General features: G+C 46.3%; 2 protein-coding genes across 2 annotated transcripts in view; both read right to left on the minus strand.

Moving 5' to 3' along the window:
- The window catches only part of ZNF652 (zinc finger protein 652), a 37,407-nt gene extending 33,436 nt beyond the window's left edge, over positions 1-3,971 (minus strand). Inside the window, exon 1 of the mRNA XM_048516997.1 lies at positions 3,628-3,971. The gene's annotated coding sequence lies outside the window, so the exon portion shown is untranslated. The remainder of the gene's footprint in view (positions 1-3,627) is intronic.
- Positions 3,972-10,882: 6,911 nt separating this feature from the next.
- PHB1 (prohibitin 1) lies at positions 10,883-22,802 on the minus strand. Its single transcript, XM_048518212.1, has 7 exons — positions 22,677-22,802; positions 21,595-21,727; positions 20,018-20,170; positions 17,470-17,612; positions 16,356-16,472; positions 13,930-14,025; positions 10,883-11,957 (listed from the first exon to the last, which is right to left on the minus strand). Exons 2-7 carry the CDS (start codon positions 21,680-21,682, stop codon positions 11,745-11,747), a joined length of 810 nt encoding a protein of 269 aa, XP_048374169.1. The 5' UTR covers positions 21,683-21,727; positions 22,677-22,802; the 3' UTR covers positions 10,883-11,744.
- Between the last annotated feature and the right edge of the window lie 513 nt (positions 22,803-23,315).

Here is a 23,315-nt window from a genome sequence, read left to right on the forward strand (position 1 = left end):
TACAGCCCGGAAACCACACAGCCCCCCTGTCATGAAATAGCTTTATTGGAATGAATTGAAAAGATTTTAAGGCAAAGAGTTGCTCAAAATGTGCAGTATGAAGATTTAAATGTAAGAATCTACAGCAGCAGATGATACTTCCTATCTATATTATAGACAGATGCAACGTGTTTTCAAACACAGGATAATTGTTTAAATTTGACTAATTTTCTCCACAGCATGCTGAAAGATAATACACTTTTGAAAAATTCACTGTTGTAAAGCTTAACTCAATAAGTTGAAGTGTAGCTTGTCCTATTGTGACCATGCAACTATTTCTGTCCAACTCATACACTTTATTTGGTCCAGTACAAAGATTCCTAGATCTTTTCCCTTTTTGGCTGAGTTAAGCTTATTCCACATTTCCACAGGGTGTAGCAGTATACAGTGATTTTTCTCAAGTGCCAGATATTCAGTTTTGCTTCAGAAAACCAAGGAATTTATACTTCATTCCGTTAATATGCCAAAGACATATTACATAGATTTAAAGAGATACGTTACGTGATCGTAAAACTTGAATTTTATCATGCCAAAGTAGTAAAATTAGCTCTGGCTTTAAAAAGTATTGCCAATATTTCATTCCCCTCCACAGTAAGACTCTCTGCAATGCTTCAAACTCTTACATCTTTTCCTAAGCAGCAACACCATTAATCCCAAAGTGACATCGCCTCCCTGTTCTCTGTCACAAACCACTGATGTCTCACGTAATGCATGAACTTCAATGCAAACTTTGTCGCAGTGAAAAAAAAGCATTATCTCAAAACACAATCACTACATCTCCAGGCAGGTGCTGCCACAGTATTTCTAAGACTGAAAGCTGTGCATGGTTCCGTCCCCAAAACGATTCCGAGGCGTTGCTGCTTTATCTACCATGCCCTAGAGGGTGCCACCACCAGAGTGAAGTGAACGTACTGAATAATGATACGTGGCGTACAACCTCCCAGTATTTCTCTCTTGGCCTTCAGCCTCCCCACATGTGCCAAATCATGAAGCAACACAACAGAAAGTGGCATTGAATCCCATCCCAAGCTAAATTCCTAAGGATGTAGGAGTGGAATGCATCTCTCCAGTGCAATTTCACTCTGTCCTGAAATGCTACCATGTATGCAGCTGGCAGAAGATGCAACCAGTATGGTGCTCTGTGGCAAAATGATCACCTGCAGAAGATGATCCAACTGATATAGCTCATCTTCGAGCAGCCAATGAGCCCCTCTTCCCAAACTTTTGATGCTCAAGCTTTGCTCATTGAATGAATTTTCCCCACCTATGTGGATTCTAAATTCCTCTATTAGCAAACAATAACCAGTATAGCAAATGGAAGATTCACTGCACCTTGGCTTCGATCTGGAAGCCAGCAAAAATTTTTTTTTGCTAAACATGAGGAGAATCTTTCAACTTCTGCTTTCTCTTGCACACCTAATGCAAACACTATGCCACAGCATCAATGCTGACTGCTAAGCCATGCTCCCATGTCTCCTCCAAATTTTTCATCTCTCTGTGCATAGCACAGACGCAACAGCACACACCCTTCATGTGGTAGACACACCTATGCACTTACCACACCTCTACAGTTTCGCAAATTGTATAAAATATAATTGTTCAGGAAGGCTTTCTTATAAAAGCAAAGCTCTAGTGTCATGGGTCCACTCAGGATAACACTTTTATTAGGGATGAAGCTTTCCTACAACAATTATATTGCTGCTTTAAACACACAGTTTGCATACGTTGTCCTCTCCCCCCACCTTTTCACAATCTCAGTCTAACTGCTTTTTTGTCTTACTTGGAATCATTGCCGTTAGATTCAAATTTTATCATATCTCGTAATCTGTTTACTGATTTGTTGAAAAGTTTTTTGCCAACCAATTTGCCTTGGGTTCCAATGAGAAAAACAGACTATAAATGAAAATGACAATAATAAAACTGTCACTCCTCCATGCAGCAATATTAGAATTCACAGTGTCCCCCAGCCAGAGAAATACTACACCTTGCGTTGTGCATTCATGTCAGTACAGGCCATTTGTGGTGTGCATTTCCACCATTCATGCAAAATTATATGCTGTTATCACAGTTCCACACAGTAGCTTATTTAGAAGTGTTAGAAATTCTTCCTAGATACAGCAGATGAACCAAGACTGGTCTAAAGCATGCAGTTCTACCTCTGAAGAATTACTGTTAGAACTCATACCTGCGCCTCCAAAAACTGTCAGCTACCACCACTGACAAGTTAGCAACAGACTGAATGCTATCAGTTCTCCATATTCACGTACCTCAATCAGCCTATGAGCAGCCCAGCCCACCCCCGGTGCGATACTGCCTACAGGACACCCAAGAAACTGCATTCCTCAGTTTGGCCTTGAAACAAACCTAGAAGTATTAGAACCATTTCAAATCTCATTCACTGTGTAAACAGAGAGAATTGTTTTCTTAGTTGCATATGCTTTTCCCTGGGGCAGACTCCACTACAACTCCAGCAGTCACTGATACCCTAGCGACCTGCTTACCTAGCCAAGTCGCTTCTACCCCTATCCTGGTGCATGATCACTTTATACCTTGTTCAAGATGTCTATTGTTTTCCTGCGCAGAGTTTTCCCACCCAGTTGAAACTCTCTCTTCACCACATCTTGCTTTCCACTGCAAGTTTCCAAAGCTCCCTCATGATACATAAAGAGATTGGACGCAGTTGGCATTGATCCAACTATCTCATGAGGGAAATATACTAAACTTTGTTGAGGATAGCATCCTAACCATTAGACCACTCAAGAGCAATGTTGGCAAGATAAATTCTAACATAATTTGTTTCTAACATAATGTACCATTTTTCCTATGAAAGCCAGGATATAAAAACTAGGACTAAAAAAAAGGTTGCCATCCAAAGGCATGGTGCAAAACCATTATTATTAATGAGGCAATATCAAATCACAGATTCCAGGCACAGTCTACAGACCTGGAAGAGACTTTAGGTTACTTGCCCTTACCGCACATGTATTCTGTATGACACATTCTCAAATTAGGAAAGGATGCAAGGTGCAAGTAAGGCTCTGAAGACTATGGGAAATGAAACTGTAAAACACAGTCTCAAAGGCATCTACAAATGGTGCCCCTCCTCTACTTGATCCATATTTTTTCCCCACAAAGTACAGAACAAAATCCTTCCCTCTGCTCCAATAATCTTCACTTCCACCTCCAAGGTCTTAAATCCACACACATACAGTGAGTCCCATACTTATTTCCATTTCAACCCTTCCAACCCCCTTCACAGCTGTACCTATAACTCTCTGCACTTACATGAGAACTCTTGGGTTTCTCCCTCTTCTCTCTCCCTCCCTCTAACGATGGATCTCAAGCTTTCTTAACAAGGGTGGTCCTCTGGCCCAGAGCCCTTCCTCACTTTTCCCGCAGGTGCGTGAAGGCGATCAACAGCCCTCCAGAGAAGATGGTGAAGGGGGCACTTTGTTCATGCTCAGAGGCACTCCTCCCTATTGTTCCCGGATGCTGTGCCACGGAACACCCCAGGTACCAATGCAAGAGAGCAAGAGGCGATCCAGCTAAACTCCCCCCACCCGCCCCACTCTTCTCTGGAAGACTCACCCAGGCCAGGACCCTCCAGGGCCGCCGCTTCTACTCCACTGTCGGTGCTGCTGGTGCTGCCGCCTCCTCCTCCGCCTCCACCTCCTTCACCCCCAGCGCGGTCCATGCCTGGGGAGGGGGGAAGGCGGGGGGCGGCCAAGGCCCCTCCTCCCTTCCTGCCCTCCCCTCGCGCGAACCCCCCGCAGCCGCCCTCAAAACCAGGCCTAGGCCTTTCCGCCTGTCTCCCGGCGGCCCACTCCCTCCCCTCTGCTGCTGCCGCAGCAACGCTACGTGGCTGCCGCCGCCGCCGCCAACCCAGTCAGTCCCTCAGCCTCCTTCCTTCCTCTCCCCTCCTCCTCCTCCTCCTCCCTTCCTTCAGCGTCGCTCGCTGGCTCGTCGCGAGGAAGGCCGAGAGTGCGCCTGCGCAAAGGGCGAGGCGGACGTCGCGCGAGAGCGGCGCTCGGCTTCCTGCCCCGATCTGTCCCCCCTCCCGCCATCTCTGGGCACTGACACGCACCTCTGTAAGCTGCGCGCGCAACAGGCGCGAGATTTCTCCACCCCCGACCCCTTACGTGCGCGCCTGATAGGTTGCGCACGCTGCCGCGTTGGGGGGGTGGGGGTGGTGGCTTGGTTTGGATTCCTTCTCTCCCGAAACTCGCCTGAGGAGGATTGATTGGTTATTTAGAGTAGGGGTTCCTACCTAGCTTTTTAAAATCTAGAGCAGTGGTTCCTAACCCTTTTTTATTCAGAGCAGTGGTTCCTCACCTTTTTGTATTTACCTTGTGATGCAGGTGGGGCTGAGAGAGTACTAAGAGAACTGACTAGCCTGAGGTCATATGAGGAAAAATCACTTTCCTGGCTCAAAAGAACTAAGAACAGCAATAAAGCCATAAGCTTTGATATAAATGTTTAAAAGCACTATATCCAATAGCCCAAATAACAACAATTTAAACAACAATGCAATACATAAACAACACTAACAGACAGAAAAGGGATTCCAGAATAAGCACGAAAGATCATGAGTCTATGTATAAATAATATTCCTTCAGTGAAATCCTTGCAATGAATTCATTACAGTTGATTTGATTACTGGAGGTCTGCTTGATGCTTACAACTGAATTGCTGAATTGTTTATTGCTGTTCTATTTGAGCCGGGCCTCAACATTGTGGGATGGGTTAGGCTGGTAGCATATGAACACATGAAGCTGCCTTAAACTGGATCAAATTCCTGATCCATCAAGGTCATTGCTGTCTACTCGAATTGGCAGCAGCTGTTCAGAGACTGGGCTGAGGCCTTTTCATGTCACCTTCCACCTGATCCTTTCAGCTGGAGATTCCAGGAATTGGGTTTGGCACCGTTTGCATGCCAAGCAGAATGCTCTTAACGCTGAGTCATAGCTCCTCCTGTGCATGCCAACCTCCAGGTGGATCCTGGGGATTCACTGGAATTACAACTCATCTCCAGACACAGCAGTCAGTTCCCCTGGAGAAAATGGCGGCTTTGGAGGTGGCTATGGCATTGGGTCCCACTTAGGCCCCTGTCCTCCCCAAGCTCCCCTCTGGAATTTCCCAACCCAGTTCTTACAAGCCAATCACCTCACCCCATCTTGGGATCTGGCAAACCTAGCTCTTCCCCATGTGTGACTGGTTCAAGGCAACTTAGCAAGCTTCTATGGCAGACTGGGGATTCCATCCTGGGATTCCCAGAGTCTAGTCCAACACTGACCATTGAACCACACAGTCTCTCACATAAGTTCTTAATACTCTTTAATTTCAATCGTATTTACACAGAGAGGTAAGCCATGTAGCCATTCGGCTCAGTGTCACTTCTCGCAGTGGCTGTTCACAGGATTTTATGGAAAAACACTTTTTACAAGCTTTTTCTGATGACAGTACATAAACCCAGCTCAATAAAGATAGACATAAATAATGTAAGCAGACTCATACAGGTGCCTGCTCAATTATTACCCTCAGGAAACATATATTTCAAAGGAATTACCAAGTGCCTTTTGGGATGGAAATTGCTTGACTGAGGAACTATTCAAATGCAATAAAAAGCCAGAACGTTTATCTTAATGGTCCATCTGTACCCTTTAAGTAATAAACTCTGCATGTCTAGACTCTAATCTTAAGGAGAACCATGACTGGAGAAACTATTTAGCATATCGAGGTCTAGCTTCAAAGCAAATGCTTTCTATGTAATTGACGGTGGAAATCTTCTTAACACTGGTTGAGAATTCAATTCAATAACCTTTATTAGGCATAATTTAAAAATAAAATAAATACAATATATTAAAAGGGGAGGAAAACAGAATAAAACCTAATCAGGTTTTGTTCAGGACCAAAACAAGAAACTTTGTCACATCCTTGGTCTGTTTAGAACAACGATCGTTGAGGAGTATCTGAGTCTTAACCCTGTCGGAAAGAGCAAGTTTTGAGTTTATATACGGCTCAATAAATTGTTTACGTAAGTCAGTGTGACAGGGACAATACAATAGAATGTGTTCTGTCATTTCCAACGTGATTGAGGAACATGGACAGGTCCTTTTAAGTGGCGGAATACGAAGGTATTTTCCACTTGTTATTGCAGTGGGGAAGATATTGAAACGGGCCTGCATAAAAACACATTGTAAAATGGGGGACATGAGATTAGAGAAATAATATGGTAAGGCTCCTGAGAATGACTGGGATATCCCATAAATCAGTGGCGAACAAGGTTTTGCCCCCTTGAAGCTGTTTGGGTCAATGCTTCATATACTAACCGCCTCCCAAGACCCTTGCAACCATATGAATCAGGTGGATGGAACTACTTTGACCAAGGATTTACAAGCTCCTTGATAAGGATCTGTCACTGGCAACCAAGATCAAGATAATTCATGCCATAGTATTCCCCATCACTGTGTAGGGGTGTGAAAGAAATGAAGAAAACTGACAGGAAGAAAGCTAATTAATTCAAAATTTATTGGAGAATTTTAGAGCTACCATGGACTACCAAAAAGACAAATAAGTGTATTTGGCTTGACTGAATCAAGGCAAACTCTCCAAAGAAGCTAAAATGACCAGACTCAGGCAATCGTATGTTGATCACACTATGCGAAGAGAAGACTCACTGGAAAAGATAATGCTAGGAAAAGTGGAAGGCAGAAGGAAAAGAGGAAGACCCAACATGACATTAAGACTCAATAAAGGAAGTCACAGCCCACAGTTTGCAGAATCTGAGCAAGACTCCTAAAGATAGGATGTTTTAGAGGTCATTTAGAGGAAACGGTTGTTTAAATTATTTGAATCCCAACACTGAATCCACCCCCAAACAGCATCACTTTCAATGGTGTTTAAACCAAGGAGCCCAGATTCTCCTTTTAAATCTACCTTGAAGGGAGAATCTGGGGTCCCCAGTTAAAACAACATTGAAAGTGATGCTGTTTTGGGGTGGATTATCCCCCACCCTGAAACAGCATCACTTTCAATGTTTAAACGGGGGACCAGATTCTCCCTTTATATCCATGCCGAAGGGGGTGGATTTAAAAGGACAATCTGGGGAAATTTGGGGGGTGCCTGCTGTCAGGGGTGCAATTGTTAAGCTAGCAGCACCAAACTTTCCAGGTATCTTTAGGAGACTCTCCTGATGATACCACCCAGGTTTGGTGAGGTTTTGTCCAGGGGGTCCAAAGTTATGGACCCTCAAAGGTATAGCCCCCATCTTCTATTAGCTCCCATTGGAAACTTAGCGAGGGGATGGGGGCGCAGCACTTTGGGGAGTCAGAACTTTGGACCCCTGAAATTTCTCTCAAAACTGGAGTGGTATCTTTAGAGGAATCCATCAACTCAATCCTGAAGAATTTTTATGCTGCTAGCCTAAAAACTGTGCCCCCTGCAGGCCAACAACCGAAAAAACACTTAAAAATGCAAAGGTGGAGCTTTGGACATGTAATGGGAGGGTTGAAAAGTAGAACCCCCCCCCTTACCTATGTCCTTGCCTTCAACTTTTTGCAGAATATTCATTTTTTTAAAAAAATCTACCTTTTCTCCCAAGAGTTTGAGTTCTCCCCAACCCTGTGAAGGTTTTGCAGTCACTATTAACCAATGATTTTGTATGGCAGAGTGAAGATTTTAATATGGCTGCCCCTTAGCCTTGTCTGACCCTTTAACTACCACCTGGATCTGGCACATAAACAGCTGGAGTTAGATATTGTTCTCTGCAAGCCAATATGCTGTCACAGACAAATTCAAAGCTTCTCACAGGCAATTCCTACTTTGTTCCTGTTCTCACAAGTCCAGTTTGGTTGTTTGCATTTCCCCCCTTCCTTTGATCTCCCTTTTGACATGAAAGGGCATGTCACCTGGGCAGAGAAGGTACATAACAAACCCACGCCTTTCCTTGCATGGCGGCCGTTTGCCAGCATGCCAAGTGGCACACCTCAGAGCTGCAGATTTTATCGGCTCCATGATTTCTTTTTGGGCTCTGGAGGCTGCTGATGGCTCATCGGCCCTGCCACTCTTTCACAGCGATGCAACCTAGCCCTTGAATATTTCTCATGGCACCTTTCCCTCCAGGTATCCTGGCTGCAGTCCCAACAGATATTCTTCCATATCCTCCCTGTGGTTTCACTTGGCAAAGTGTTTTGGTCTTAAATTCTTGCCCTTAACTGCCAAAGAGAATCGTCTGCCAAGAAACATGTCCTGTTTTTGGCATGTCTCCAGTGGGAGTTAACAGCTTTTGCGCCTGCCAGTTTAGAAACTCTGGGATGATGTTAAGCATGTGGTTTGGAAAAAGAAGAAACTCGTCTTCTTCCAACCAGACACCGACCTATCCTCTCCCCCCCGCCCCTGCACAGTTGGAGGCACTGAACATAAGAACAAGCCAGCTGGATCAGATCAGAGTCCATCTAGTCCAGCTCTCTGCTACTCGCAGTAGCCCACCAGGTGCCTTTGGGAGCTCACGTGCAGGATGTGAAAGCAATGGCCTTCTGCGGCTGTTGCTCCCGAGCACCTGGACTGTTAAGGCATTTGCAATCTCAGATCAAAGAGGATCAAGATTGGTAGCCATAAAAGCCACTGAAGATACAAACTTATTATTATTATTTTATTATTTATTAAACTTGCTATACCGCCCTATCCCCAGAGGGCTCAGGGTGGTGATTTCAAATCCATTTGTAACTTTTTTTCCCAAATCAACTCAAAATTTTGAAGCTTGCTTATACTTTTGGAAGCTTAATCCAGACAAGGCAGAAATAAGGCCTTTGGAGTGTCCAGCTGCTGACATGGTGCCCCCTTACTGCCCTGCCCCTAGGGCAGTTACATCAGGGTCCCCTCATATTGAGGGGTCCTGCCATCCCCCCCTATGGGGGTAGGTTTTAAATTGGGGTCGGACGCCTTTTATTATGTATTATGGTTTTTTGCTGTTTTATGAGTTTTAAGCTATTTTATGGGATGGAGCCTATGTGTTTATATTTGTACGACCGCTCCTGTTGATGTTGTAGTGAATGTTGTTCACCGCCCGGAGCCCTTCGGGGATCGGGCGGTATACAAATTAAATAAATAAATAATAATAATAATAATAATAATATTTATGATGGTTGGACTCATGGGATCAAGGAAGGGGCGTACCACGCAGGGGGACATCTGGGGTCAAATGTCCGCAGGCTGCAGCCATTCAGTCATGTGGGGGGTGGAAAATCACCCCCCACACCCCTGCTTTCCCCCAGCTCCATACTCTGAGTTCAAGTCCTGGTACAAAAAAAGTTGTTTGGTTGCGGTGGGGGAGGGCAACCGGCCACATGCGGAAGGGTTGGCGGAAAACTCAGATTTTGCACTGGGCTACATTTTTCCTAGATACGCCTCTGGATGAGGGGAAAGAAGAGTTTGGATTTATATCCCCCCTTTCTCTCCTGTAGGAGACTCAAAGGGGCTTACAATCTCCTTTCCCTTCCCACCTCCTCACAACAAACAACCTGTGAGGTAGGCGGGGCTGAGAGAGCTCCGAGAAGCTATGACTAGCCCAAGGCCACCCAGCTGGCGTGTGTGGGAGTCCACAGGCTAATCTGAATTCCCCAGATAAGCCTCCACAGCTCAGGCGGCAGAGCTGGGAATCAAAGGACTCTGTCCATCCAATCACAGTTTTCTAGTCAGGATGGTATCTCTGACCCTGTTTCAAATGCTACAAGCATTTATGACTAGCTTTGGCCTTGGAGGCCAGCAGCTCACTCGATACTCCAAGATCTGATCTCGATCACCCATGTCCTGCTAGTCCCCTATTTGGAATATTGCAGTGGACTCTACTGGGAAAGATGATCTGGAAGTGGCACCATGGGCAAACCATGGAGGGTTTGTCTCCTGAGTAGACTGCAGGATTCCAATGTTAGTTCAATTGTAATTCAGCCTCCCCCCCCCACCTCAGGCATTTAATTGCTAAATTACATAGGTGTCAAACTTGTGGCCCTCCAGATGTTATGGACTACGGTTTCCATCATCCCCTGCCAGCATCATGCTGGCAGGGGATGATGGGAACTGTAGTCCATAACATCTGGAGGGCCGCAAGTTTGACACCTGTGGCTAAATAGAACCAACTAAAACATAAGCACATGACTTGAGAAAATCGAGTTAATGGCATTGGGGGTGCAGATATTGCCTGCATGCTTCTATTGTGGCTATAAAATGTCCGACTTCCTCTCCTGTATGGAGTTTCAGTTTACAAGCTGCTTTCCCTTCCTCTCCCCACAGCAGACACCCTGTGAGGTAGGTGGGACTGAGAGAGTTCTGAAGAACTGTGACTAGCCCAAGGTCACCCAGCAGGAGTGTAGGAGTGGGGAAGCAAATCCAGTTCACCAAATAAGAGTCCATCTGCTTCTAACAATGACAGTATGCTGGCTCTCAGTGTATTACCAAATATACTAGAATATACCTAATGTGAGACATTTTCAAGATGAAGAAAGCTATGGGCTGTCAATCTTGTCAGATCTTGGAAGTTGAACAGGGTCGGTACTCGGATGGGGGAAACACCAAGGCAGTGAAGAGAAAGGCAGTGGCAAGCCACCTCTACTTCCCATTTGCCTTGAAAGCCCCAGCTGGGGTCGCTGTAAATTGGCTGCAACTTGACTGCACATACCAAATCACATTTTCTAGATATTGTAGCCTAGGGGGAAAAAAGAGGTGGCCAGTAATCCTAAGCGATCCCAACTTCCTTCTCCCCATTTGACAGATTTGTAATTTCTACCCCAAAAAGCATTTGTTCATTAATACTGTCTTTATCAAGCACACAATCATAGCATCAAGGGGAGTGTTTTATTCGTTCATTTATTAAAGGCTGGTTAATACAATCTGTTTTTCATATCTTCATTACTAAGTGAACCTCTTTTAAAGGTTTTTTTTAAAAGCCTCCTCAACGCTGCTGGCGTCAGATTACCAAAAGAATAAGCCTCCTGTACCCCTCTTAAGACCAGAAACTTCAGACTTCCAAATCAGAGATCAGTCTTTTCCGGTAAGGTCGGCGAGTCACAGAAGTTTGTCCCAGAGGAAAGAGAGACTTGTGTGAAAGAAAAAGCAAAGCAAGAATTCCACATGTAGATCTGCCCTAATCTCACCCATGTTCTCTACACAGAGCTAAATATGATATTAACTACCAGTCCTGCTGTTGGTCAAAGAGGGCACCACAATTAGAGCCAGAAACTTTGCAAAGGACATCTTGTGCTGTCAAGAGACACACAGGTATGATGGTGAATTTGGCTGGAAAGGGGTGATATTGGCTTAGGGAGCAGCTTTCAAAAACCGCCGCGGACTGGAGATTACCCAGTGCTGGAGAACATAAACCCTAGTTCAACTGTCTTTAATGGAACTGGATTTACAAAGTCTTGCTCGAATAGGCCTCTGTTTGGTAGCATCCCTTATGGCAAATGATACCCCACCCACTCCATCCCAGTCCTTTATGGCCTTTGTCCTGGGTATTGATCAGTTAAGTGATATTCCATGAAGGGGGAGAAAGAGAGGCAGATTGATTTCCTTTATTAAATTAATGGACTTTCAACCCAATTTCTATTTTATATTTTTTTCATCAACCTCAAATTGAGAAACTTCCGTGATTACTCATGGCGAATCTTACTTTCTAAGGGATAGTAGAAAAAAGGGGTGGGGACAGAGGCCCCTTATTGGGGTAGCTGGAGGAGCATCGAATGTCCCGAAGGCAGGTAGGTGATGTTGCGGGATCGCGAGAGCTGGTAAGCGATGTCCTCAGCCGCCTCGAGCTTGCGCAATTCAATAAGGCCGTCGCCTGCGGTGGCCAGTGAGTTGGCGATCAGCTCCGCCGCCTTCGAATCCCCCTCGGCTGAGATGACGGCTGCCTTCTTCTGCTGCTCCGCCTGTGGAAATGTGGGAGGAAACAGATATTAAGCTTGGTGAAAACAGCATGAGGACAGTCAATGGGGCATCAACCTGTTCTACTCAGCCCAGTGATTTTACAGCTATGTTTTTAGAAACTGATGTGATAAAGAATCGTGGGAAATGGGCACGCCACCCCACATATACATATGCATGCATTCCTACAGTAAGAACATAAGAACTAGCCTGCTGGATCAGACCAGAGTCCATCTAGTCCAGCATTCTGCTACTCGCAGTGGCCCACCAGGTGCCTTTGGGAGCTCACATGCAGGAGGTGAAAGCAATGAACTTCTGTGGCTGTTGCTCCCGATCACCTGGTCTGCTAAGGCATTTGCAATCTGAGTTCAAGGAGGATCAAGATTGGTAGCCATAGATTGACTTCTCCTCCATAAATCTGTCCAAGCCCTTTTTAAAGCTATCCAGGTTAGTGGCCATCACCACCTCCTGTGGCAGCATATTCCAAACACCAATCATACGTTGCGTGAAGAAATGTTTCCTTTTATTAGTCCTAATTCTTCCCCCCAGCATTTTCAATGAATGCCCCCTGGTTCTAGTATTGTGAGAAAGAGAGAAAAAATTATCTCTCTCAACATTTTCTACCCCATGCATAATTTTATAGACTTCAATCATATCCCCCCTCAGACGTCTCCTCTCCAAACTAAAGAGTCCCAAAAAGTGGTCTTAGTCTTTGAAAACATTAACAAAAATACTAACGTGAAGTGAATAATATGATGTATTACTGTGAATAATACACTGTTGGTCCTTGCCATGTTTGAAATGACTAACCCTAACCCTCCCTCAATCCCCATTTCCACCTGAAAATGTGACATGCTGTCTCCTGAAGATCTTGCCTTCCAAGGATTATCCATCTGTAACCTTTCAGCATGCTAATAGCAACCTAATCCCATGTTCCTCCTGCCCACCAGCGGGTATTCCCCATGTGCCACTCCTCTGCTACGTTTCTTGCAATGTTTTATGTCCTTATGACTTGGAAAAATTAGCCTTTTGTGTTTCTATCGCGGTGGGACCCAAGTGCTTTGATTGGTGATTGGTGGGATGTAAGGTATCGAGGGTTGAGAACCACAGGCGTAGCCCATTTTCCAGCTTGTTATGAGGGTAAACATCAAGAATATATCTGTACACTGGAGCAGGTGTGCTAGGGAACTGATAGTTTAGAGCAGCCATTCTCAACCAGGGTACCGTGGTACCCTGGGGTGCCATGAGCATGTCCCAGGGGTACCGCGGCAACACTACCACCCCCCCCTCATTTTTGTGGTGTCTCCCACCGGCGCCAGCAAGGACATGGAGCTGGCTCATGCGGCAGGGCCTGCCACAAGGTCAGCAGCCACCACCACCCCCAGTGCTTCCCTTCACCCTGGGAGGGGAAGGTGGTGTCAGGTCCATGCCTGTCAGTGCCTAGATGTCTTGCTGTGTGGGAATTGCAAATGTTTTCCTGTAAATGCTTTCCTGCTTCCCCCTTCCCTTCCTGGCAACCTCCTGGTGCCAGTGCTTGCAAGAAGGTGCGAAAGGTTCCCAGATCCTTTGAAGCTCTGTAGTGCTAATGCTGTAGAATTTGTAAAGACACATTTGGGGTAGGACAAAGGGGGGTGGGATTGAAGGATATAATCTCTCAATCTAAGCTGGGAGGCTTAGATTCAGCTTTCTTTGTTACTCTACCCATTGTAGAAATAAACTGCTTTAGGACTTGCCTACGGTCTCTGTTATTTCCACGTTGGAGAGCCTGACAGGTGGGGTGTGTGGCAAGCAGGGGCAATGGGAGAGGAAGGTGGAGGGTGGCAGCAGGGGTACCGTGAGATATGAAGAGTGAGGTCGAGGGTACCCTGACCTCAAAAAGGTTGGGAAACACTGATTTAGAGCATCATGAAGCAACTGGAACATTGGTTAAGTAGGAAACATGGCTAAGGTCTAGTTGGGAAGAGCCTGCGTTCTTACCTTCTCCACTAAGAACCTGGCCCGTTCCGCTTCTTGCTGGGCAACCTGTTTCATTTCTACAGCTTCTGTGAACTCCTTCCCAAAGGTCAGATGTGTCTTAAGAGAGGAAGAGGAACAGCGAATAAATATCATCAGCATCATATCAAAGATGGTGAAAAATGATCAAGGCTCCAAAGCACAGTTGTGCCTTGAGGGCCACAATCTGATAAGCAGGTTTTATTTATGCACCACGAGGCGTAAAACACACACAGGCTTTGCAATGCGTTTTGGTTTTGCCAAGGAGTTCCTAGAAGTGAACGTGTTTACTCACTCATACAGTTAACTTGAGAGCAAATTACTGAGGAATCATTTCAAGAATAGGTGAACAAACAGTTTTTGATAGTTTCACTTAAGGACCCCTCTAAATTTACTTAAAATGCAACTTTAGGCAAAATTTCAGGGGCAGCTTCTGTTTCTAAGCCCAACCCCACAACCCCCAATACAATCTAACACATTTTGCTGCAAGCACATAAATTACACATTTAAATTAGTTTTTTACTTATAAGGGTAGGATGTGAGCTAGGGGCTGGGTTCTTTTGAATAAATTGCATTGTTGGGCTTTTCAAATGATGGTTAAAGATTGTGGTCCAACTGCATCTTCTGAGAAGAAGGGATATCTGAGGTGAATTTTTCATGATGAAGGCCCAAATAGTATGTATGGGCTACAGCTAAAATCCAGACATCCCACTACTGATTTGTTTCACATTTGTATTATCTGGATAGCTTTACCTCAGAGTACACACAACTCTGTTGGTTACAAGGTGTGGGAATGAAAGCATAAGAAGTGATAATTATATTTGACTATCGTATCAGCTTGACGGACCTCCGCATCCTTTGACAAAAAGCTGCGCAAAGTTACAGCTGATGTCTGTAAAAGGAAATCTACAGCATTATGGGTTTTTTTAAAAAATGAATTACCAATCAAAAGGTTGGATCCAGCCAATTTTTTCATTCACTGTAACCCAATTCTCCTCCTATTGACAGGCTAGGTCCAGGCCAAACACAGCACTGTCCTCACAGTGGTGGAAACACCTAACATCTAGCCCCTTGCCTCTCAGGTTCTTGACCACTTTGCAGGTCGGATTAAGAATTTCACCCAGAATCTGAAACGCTTTTCCAGCCTTGGGCCAGAACCCTGCTCTCCACACTTTCTTAACATATCCAGCAGAGGGAGCCCTTTAGCCTTTTCAGTTCTTCTTGATCCTGCTCTAAGCATACTATCAAAACATCCATGATCTCCTACCACAGTGGTTCTCAACCTGGGGGTTGGGACCCCTTTGGGGGTCGAACGACCCTTTCACAGGGGTCGCCTAAGACTCTCTGCATCAGTGTTCTCCATCTGTAAAATGGATAAATGTTGGGGGTCACCGCAACATGAGGAACTGTATTAAAGGGTCGTGGCATTAGGAAGGTTGAGAACCACTTATCTACCATCTGAATCTCACTGTTATTTTAAGTGGACACAAACCTAAGTTTCCCCTTTTGCCAAGAGTTTGAAATTATTTAATTTGTGTCCTGCTTTTCGGTGATGGAAGCCTGGGTCGTGTGCCCCTTCGTGCCCCCCCCCGCCCCCCCCATATGCCATTGCTTCAAGGAAACAAGGAAACAATCCCTGCCTTAAAACAGCCATCACACATGTCAGACTCTATGCACTGGAGGTCACATGAGATACACAAAACTGGGGGTGGGGAGAATGGGACATGTGTATGCAGAATGTGTCAAAGGAAGGAGTTGTTTACTTCACTTACAGTATTATACCCTGCTTCTCCCCCCGCCGTCCCTCAATGGAGACTCAAAGAGGCTCACGACACCAACCCCCTCCACATTTTATCCTCGCAATAACACCCTGTGAGGTAAATTAGCCTGTGAGATCGGTCCAAGGTTTCCCACCATGTTTTCCCTGCACAATGAGAATCTGAACCTGCGGTTAGTCCAGGAGTCTGCAACCTGCAGCTCTTCAGATGTTCACGGACTACAAATCCCATCAGCCCCTGCCAGCATGGCCTTTTGGTTGCAGACTTCTGGGTTAGACATTCTAGCTACTACATTACAATGGCTACTTTAAAAATGCTATAAAATAAACATTCAAATAAAAATGTTTTAAGAAGTTAATCCTACGCATGGGCAATTTCCCAGGAAGATACAACAAACTGACAGATTGAGAGCAGAACAGAATAAGACTGCTAAACAGAAACATGATGTGTATTTGTATAAGGGTTTGAGAACAAAAGAAAGTAATCCAGAAGACTCCCACGGCTTCAATGATCCCATTTGCTCCGTTTGGGCCAGCCTGATGCACACTTTGGCACTCTGGGCATGAAGTTTTTTCCCTCACCGCTAAGCCCTTCTCTTTCAGCAAAGCTCCTGGAACAAAAAAAGCCCCTTACCAAGGAAACATCATCTAGGATGAGGCCGAATGTCGCTGCTCTTTCCGTGAGATCTTCACTCACTTGTCTGGACACCAGCTCTCTCTGGGTGATCAGCTCTCCAGCGTCAAAACGAGCCTGGCACAAAGAAAATCGCAAAGGTGCACAAAAATAAACCACAGGGCTCCCACACCAAGACAGTGAGCCCAGCAGAGCAGCAACCAGGCTTGAGGCTGGAGCATCTTTTGGGCATCGTTCTGATCCGGGTTATGGCACTTTTTCAAATTAGCATTTGGGTGAGTGGCGTTCAGCTCCAAATGACCTTGTACGGATTCGCTTTAGCAATGCCTTTTCCTGTGTGGCGCTGGCAAACTGCTTCTGAACCAAGCAAGGGCAAGGCCTTGCATTTTCTTTATGTGCATTTAGAAAACTGGTAAAGACGCAACCCTATTCCCCGACCTTTGGCTGAAAGTCTCCCAGCCAGCTACTGTGGCAGAGTCAGGATTTGAATCTGGCTCTCCCATGCCCTAGTCCAGTGGTGGCAAACCTATGCCAGAGGTGGCACACACAGCTTTCTCTGTGAGCATGTGCAGAGTCAACCCCCCCCACCCCCCTGCACACACACACCTAGGCTGGCCTGGGCCGCTGGGCTTGATTATTAGCATTAAACCTAAGACCTAGTTTTGGGGAAGCAGGGTAGGTAACCCTGTTAAGCGCTGTTAAACCCCACTGATTTTCATGCAAAGAACTAAAGCATAATCCTTTACCTGGGAGTAAGCTCAGTTGCTGGCAATGGGGCTTGCTTCTGAGTAAACCCTGCTATGGTCATGATTCACCAGTTGGAAGAGTTGCATGGTTGCTTCAAAGCAAAGCCACCGATTACCACCAAGTTTACTCCCGAGTAACACACACCTCAGAGCCAACCGCTTTTTCTAAACTAAAACCTCAGTATTCAGCTTAAATTGCTGTGTTGGTGCTTTGTGATAAATAAGTGGGTTTTGGGTTGCAATTTGGGAACTTGGTCTCGAAAAGGTTCGCTATCACTGCCCTAGTCTGACACTTTATATCACAATGGCTCAGGTGAAAGGTGCCTGAGCTGCACAGGATCCTGGCCAGCCAGCCAGCCACCTCTTACCACGACAGACTTGAGGATCTCGGTTGTAATGGAAGGCAACACTCGCTCATCATAATCTTCTCCGATGCTGGTGTAAATCCGGGGAAGCTGCGTGGCCACCGGCCTGAACAGGATCCGCAGCGTGATGTTCACGTTCTGTAGATCTAACGGAGAGGTAGGGAAGAGGGTTAAAGAAGCAATATACTTTTTGCAGGCCAAGGAGTATGTAGCTCCAACTCTGCTCTGGCGCCCCAAAGCCAAATGAAGAACTGAGTCATGAACCAGGAAGGACTGTCTGGATGTTTCCTTCAGTGGACAGGATTATCTAATCAACCTTAGGGTTTTTGTTCCCTTCCCTCAGCAAAGTCCAAAGTCTTTCGTAAAGCAGCATTGAAAAGCCACCAGAGCTAAAAAGGAGGATTCCAGGCTCCGAATCCTTTCCACGCCTGAAACGCAGTCCCTGTGCGCTGCAACCAACACTGGAGCATTGCAAGGCACACTGGTCAGACGCATATGTTCCCCTGTCTCTTGCTACTCCAACAGAACGAAAGTGAGGTGTCAAGGAAGCCTGCTTGACATGATGGATCTTCTTGCTCATGAGGAATCTCATGCTTTGCATACTAATGGTCAGTTTTGGAAGTGTTTATACCCTTCATCTGTTGCTCCCTCCTTGATTGCAGAAGGCAGTCATCAGCTCCTTGTCAGGTATGGCTCCCGCCTTCCCTGGCATCACACCATCTGGGCCTCAAGGCCACACCTGGGCAGGGGGAAGCATCCTATCATATACCTGTCTGTCATATGTTCATGGACCTTTTGTCCTCAATCACTGTGCTTCCTAACAGAGCTAAGTAGGCGACCTCCTCAGGGGCCTCTGGAAGGGGGGGCCTCGAGACACCCAGAACTCCATAACAAAGCTTTTCACACCTTGTTGTTCTATTAATCAGTGGGAAGATGGGAGGGGGTGCTCCAGCGGGAAAAGGGAATAAATGTGTTTACAGGAGCCAGGATCCCCAGATCTGACTCCCTGCTGCTTGAGTTCTTGCTGACAACCCAATAAAGACTTCTGATTTCATATCCAGAGTCAAACTTATTGATCGTTGTACCAAGACCGAACGTTCCCTTATTCACTCTATTGGCTAATTGTTTGCACCATGGCTAGCTGGTCACCCATGCATTCAGCTGATGGAACTTCTGTGTAAAGTCTTTCACAACTGAACATTGCTGTTAAAAATAATGTGCATGACTGAGACACTGGGAGGTTTGTAGCCATTATGTCTGTTAATGGGCATTCAAAGGAACAGCTTGTCACTGCTTTTAATTCCTCTTTCCCCATGTGGAGAAATGGCTCCTTCCCCCCTCCTTTTTCTTTTTTCCCATCTTCTCTTCCTCCCCAATCAGGTATCATAGATTTGGAGGACTTAAACAACGACAGAGGGACATCAGGAAGAGCTATCTGGCCTAGGGGGAAAAGATATCTTGACCCAGCCTGACCAGGTCAAAGGACAGTGGGGGTCTGGAATCTGATAAATTGCTGGGAGTTGAGGGGTGAGGTCTCTTCTCCTTCTGCTGGGGAGCAGACCTCTTGCCTGAACTGTGAAGGAAGCAGCCCTTTTTTGGACCATGTGCTCACCCAGGGAGCTCACCCGGCCTGCCAGGTAAAGAGAACTCTTTGAGAATTGCAACCTTCTAAGCTTTACATGCTTACGCTATTTTCAACAACTGCTAAGGTATGTTTAAGGAGAGGGGCAGAGGATTTGCGTTTATATCTCCTTTGCTTTGGCAATCCTTGCTCAATCTGGTGCAGTGCTAAAATATACTTGTAGCCATTTTAATTTTAATAAATACTTTTAAACCTTAGATGTGGAGAACAGTTTTCTGTACCATGAATGCCACTCTTTCTTGGATGTGCTATCTAACGGGGGGCGGGGGGAAGAGAATGCAAGCAGCTTTTCCTCTAGGACCGTGGTGGCGAACCTTTGGCACTCCAGAGGTTATGGACTACAACTCCCATCAGCCCCTACCAGCATGGCCCAATGCGACATGCTGGTAAGCTGTCAGAGATGCTCAGTCAACCTCTGGAATATGAAATTGCCACCACTGCTCTAGAACCTCAACCTGCCCTGTGGAGACCCCAGGAGGGAACCAAGGGAAACTGAGGCAGAGGCCTCACGGTTGGAAAAGAAGTTGGGGAATCCTGGCCTTCCCCAGTGGGCAGTCCTCAAACCATCAGGTGGTGGCAGCGGGTTACCCAGAAAGAAAGAAAGCCCTCCCCAGGAAAAGTTGGCAACCCCTGGGAGAAGCTTGGGAGTGGAATAGGGCCTGCCAGGCAAAGCAAGCCCATTCCGTCATACCCCACCCCCCACGTGAAACTTCTAAATGCATTTTTAATGGCTCATGTCTTCACTAGCACTCATCTACAATGCTATTTTCATGGCATCATTTCTGGTAGTGAGCCACCTTATGCAAATCTCTGCAGAGATGGCACAGAAACGTCTTCAATAAGAAATAAACATGGATGTACAAAGAACATAAAATTAACCAAAGACCACCACGGGCCCCAAGAACTCACCTTTGCTGCCTGTGATGACGGGAACATTGCGGGGACGAGAGCGACAGTCAAAGATGATAGGCCTCTGCACCCAGGGAATGAGGAAGTGGGTCCCCTCACCACTATATCCTGAGCATGAATCGGTCCAAAGATGACCCTGTAGCCCTGCATCCACAGAATTGCTGAAAAAGAAATGTCAGCGTCACATTCGGAATACAAAAACATCCAGGCAGACTGGACGAAGTGAAGACACTGATCAGACGGATATGGCGGTTAAGAATGGTGGACTCTAATCTGGAGAACCAGGTTTAATTCCACACTCCTCCACATGAGTCGTAGACTCTTATCTGGTGAACTGGATTTGTTTCTCTGCTCCTACACATGAAGCCTGCTGGGTGACCTTGGGCTAGTCAGTTTTTCCAGAACTCTCTCAGCCCCACCTACCTCACAAAGTGTCAGTTGGGAGGAGAGGAAGGGAAGGGAGTTTGTAAGCCCCCTTGAGTCTCCTTACAGGAAAAGTGGGGTATAAATCCAAACTCCTCTTCTTTGTCTCCTTATGCAAGGCGAAACATATATGAGAATGCAAAAACTGGGCCCCGTGAGCGGGACTGGAGAGGCAGGCAAAGATGTACTACAGTAGAGACCTATCAAAGCTAGGGAGATTTTGTCCCCACCACACTTGGGATGGAGCTGGGCCCCCTCCCAGCTCAACCTTCAGAACCTTTTCTGATGGATTCCACAGACAGCTGGTTTCATGGGTTTCCAACTATTTAAAGCCTGTGGAAAGCTTTTGAATTCTGACAAGGGGTGGTGAGCGCAACTACAAAATCACACTCTACATGAAATTAACCAACATGCATCTCAGGAGCAGCAGTGGCGTAGTGGTTAAGAGCAGGTGCATTCTAATCTGGAGGAACCGGGTTTGATTCCCAGCTCTGCCGCTTGAGCTGTGGAGGCTTATCTGGGGAGTTCAGATTAGCCTGTGCACTCCCACAAACGCCAGCTGGGTGATCTTGGGCTAGTCACAGTTCTCCTGAGCTCTTTCAGCCCCACCCAACTCACAGGGTGTTTGTTGTGAGGGGGGGAAGGTCAAGGAGATTGTAAGCCCCTTTGAGTCTCCTACAGGAGAGAAAGGGGGGATATAAATCCAAACTCTTCTTGTTCTTCTTCACTGACACTCAGAGTGGATTACAAAAATCAAGAACCAAAACACATAAACATCACCTACAAAATTCCCACAGACATTTAAGCTTAGGCCAAATTGTAGATATTATTTAACTGGAACTCTGGATACATTATATAGCCCTGAAAGGATGTGTACGTGAGAGACAGACTGGGGCCCTAACACAAGGGAAGGAGAAGATTAATTGTTCTCCCACCCCCCCAACAAATCATTTTTCTAATAAAATAATGTCCCTCAGTTGTGGCTGATTTTTTTTAAAAATGAGGCCAATTTATTTTTAAAATATCTGTTAAAAAACTACAGCACTGGATACCCAGAGAAGCATTCTAGGGAAGACAGGACATCACAGTCAACCATAGGAGCTTGTCCTATCCTAAACAATAACTCAATGTGCTGGAAGCAAAAGTCTCCTCACCATTATAAAGAGCAGAGTTGACCACACCACCGGCAATAGCCAGGCCCAGGCCGAGTTTACCAACAGTCTCAAACAACTTGGCAGCCATTGGGTCTGCTACAGCCCTCTTCCTCTGTTCCAAGAAGCGTCACACCTGCAACAACAGCCAGGAAAGATAGAGCAGCATTCATAATTTGAAACAACCAAAGGGCTTTGACGCAAACTGATTGCAAACCAAAAAGCAGTTTCTTTCTTCCTCTAAGAACTGCTTCGGTTTGGATTAGGCTGCCACTCTTTCACCTCCATATGAGCGTAAAGCAGGGGTGGGATTCAGCAGGTTCACACCACTTTGGCAGAACTGGTTGTTAAAATGGTGCTTGTAAACAACCAGGAGTTAAATTATTTGAATCTCACCACCGGAACCGGTTGTTAAATTATGTGAATCCCACCACTGATGTAAAGTCCACTAAACTCAGAGGGCTATGCTTCGGCATTCCTGTGCCCTGGGCTCTTAGCAACTGACACTCCAAAGAACTGCAGGAGATATGACATATATGCAGCTACGCCCTTGAAGAAAAGGCATTTAGTACATGCTTGGGTGCATGGAGATTCGAGTGGGAAAGCTCTTATGGGCTGATGAGTATAGTTCTGCGCCCACCCACCCCAAGCAGGCTTCTCCATCCCCTGTATATCAGATCTTCCATCACTCTGTTTTTCAGCCCATGGGTCAGAGTCCCATGCATGTATGTGTAGGATCTGCCAGGTCTCCCCATCACCCAGAACATGCAAAGATCCAGAGCTTTCTCCAGCTCTCACTTCCAAGCCCCTCCTCGCAGGAGCTTCCTCCAGGCTCCCTTTCCATCCCCCTTCTGCACTGCCACCACCTTCCCTGTTGCTATTTGAACTTTCTTGGGGCGCAGCTTATCCCTCTCTCCTTCCTGGGGGAAGCCGGGACCTCTTTGCAGCCTCCCTTCCCTCCCCTCGTTTTCTGCTTTAAAACCTTGCAGCAACTGTCCCCCCGCCCGCCCGCCCGCCCGCCCGCAGCGGCTGCAATAAACAGAAACAGAAGCAATGGGCAGCCATTATCGCCCGCCTTAACTTACTTTCTTATCTCGCCTCCCTCTACAACCCTGACCTCCGCGTGAGACCCAGGTGGCCCCACCGCGCCTGCGCAGAACCCATGTGCCAAAGCGGCCCAGCTATTGGCTAGCGGCCCGCTTCCGCAACGCCTGACGGGACTCGCCGTTCTTCCCACGCGCGGAAGGAAGAGGGCGGTGTGCGGTTGCGCAGACTCTCCAGGGTGGTGTTTAAAAACTACAAATCCCAGAGACTCGCGCGGAACAAGGGCGTGGCTCACCCGCTCTTTATAAGAGGTGTAGCTGGGCTAGGGCGGAAGTGTAATCCGCTTAAGAAAAATGAGAAATGATGTGTCAGTTTTATGATGTTCTGTGGTAAAGGGGGTAGGGATCTCTTAGGATCTTTTAGGAATTGCAAGTGTTGTCTTGCAATGCAATATTGGCTATAGGTGAGAGTGCCAAATCTGTGCATGGCGATGTGTAGTCTTTGTGCATATGCAGAGCATATGCAGAGAGGCATCATGGTGCAGTGGTTAAAAGCAGGTGGACTCTAATCTGAAGTACCGGGTTTGATTCCCCCACTCCTCCACATGAGCAGCAGACTTTTATCTGGTGGACTGGATTTGCTTCCCGGCTCCTACAGTCCTACTGGATGATTTTGGGATA

This window comes from Sphaerodactylus townsendi, linkage group LG15 (assembly GCF_021028975.2).
Source record: "Sphaerodactylus townsendi isolate TG3544 linkage group LG15, MPM_Stown_v2.3, whole genome shotgun sequence".
In the NCBI taxonomy this organism is placed as follows: Eukaryota; Metazoa; Chordata; class Lepidosauria; order Squamata; family Sphaerodactylidae; genus Sphaerodactylus; species Sphaerodactylus townsendi.

What these genes read in the sequence shown, in the direction of transcription:
- PHB1 (XM_048518212.1), bottom strand. Translation starts at nt 21,682, where the DNA reads ATGGCTGCCAAGTTGTTTGAGACTGTTGGTAAACTCGGCCTGGGCCTG. An exon ending in AGATCCTCAAGTCTGTCGTG is followed by an intron (nt 16,473 to 17,469) that starts GTAAGAGGTGGC and finishes TCTTTGTGCCAG; the next exon opens with GCTCGTTTTGACGCTGGAGA. An exon ending in CCAGGTTCTTAGTGGAGAAG is followed by an intron (nt 11,958 to 13,929) that starts GTAAGAACGCAG and finishes ACATTTCCACAG; the next exon opens with GCGGAGCAGCAGAAGAAGGC.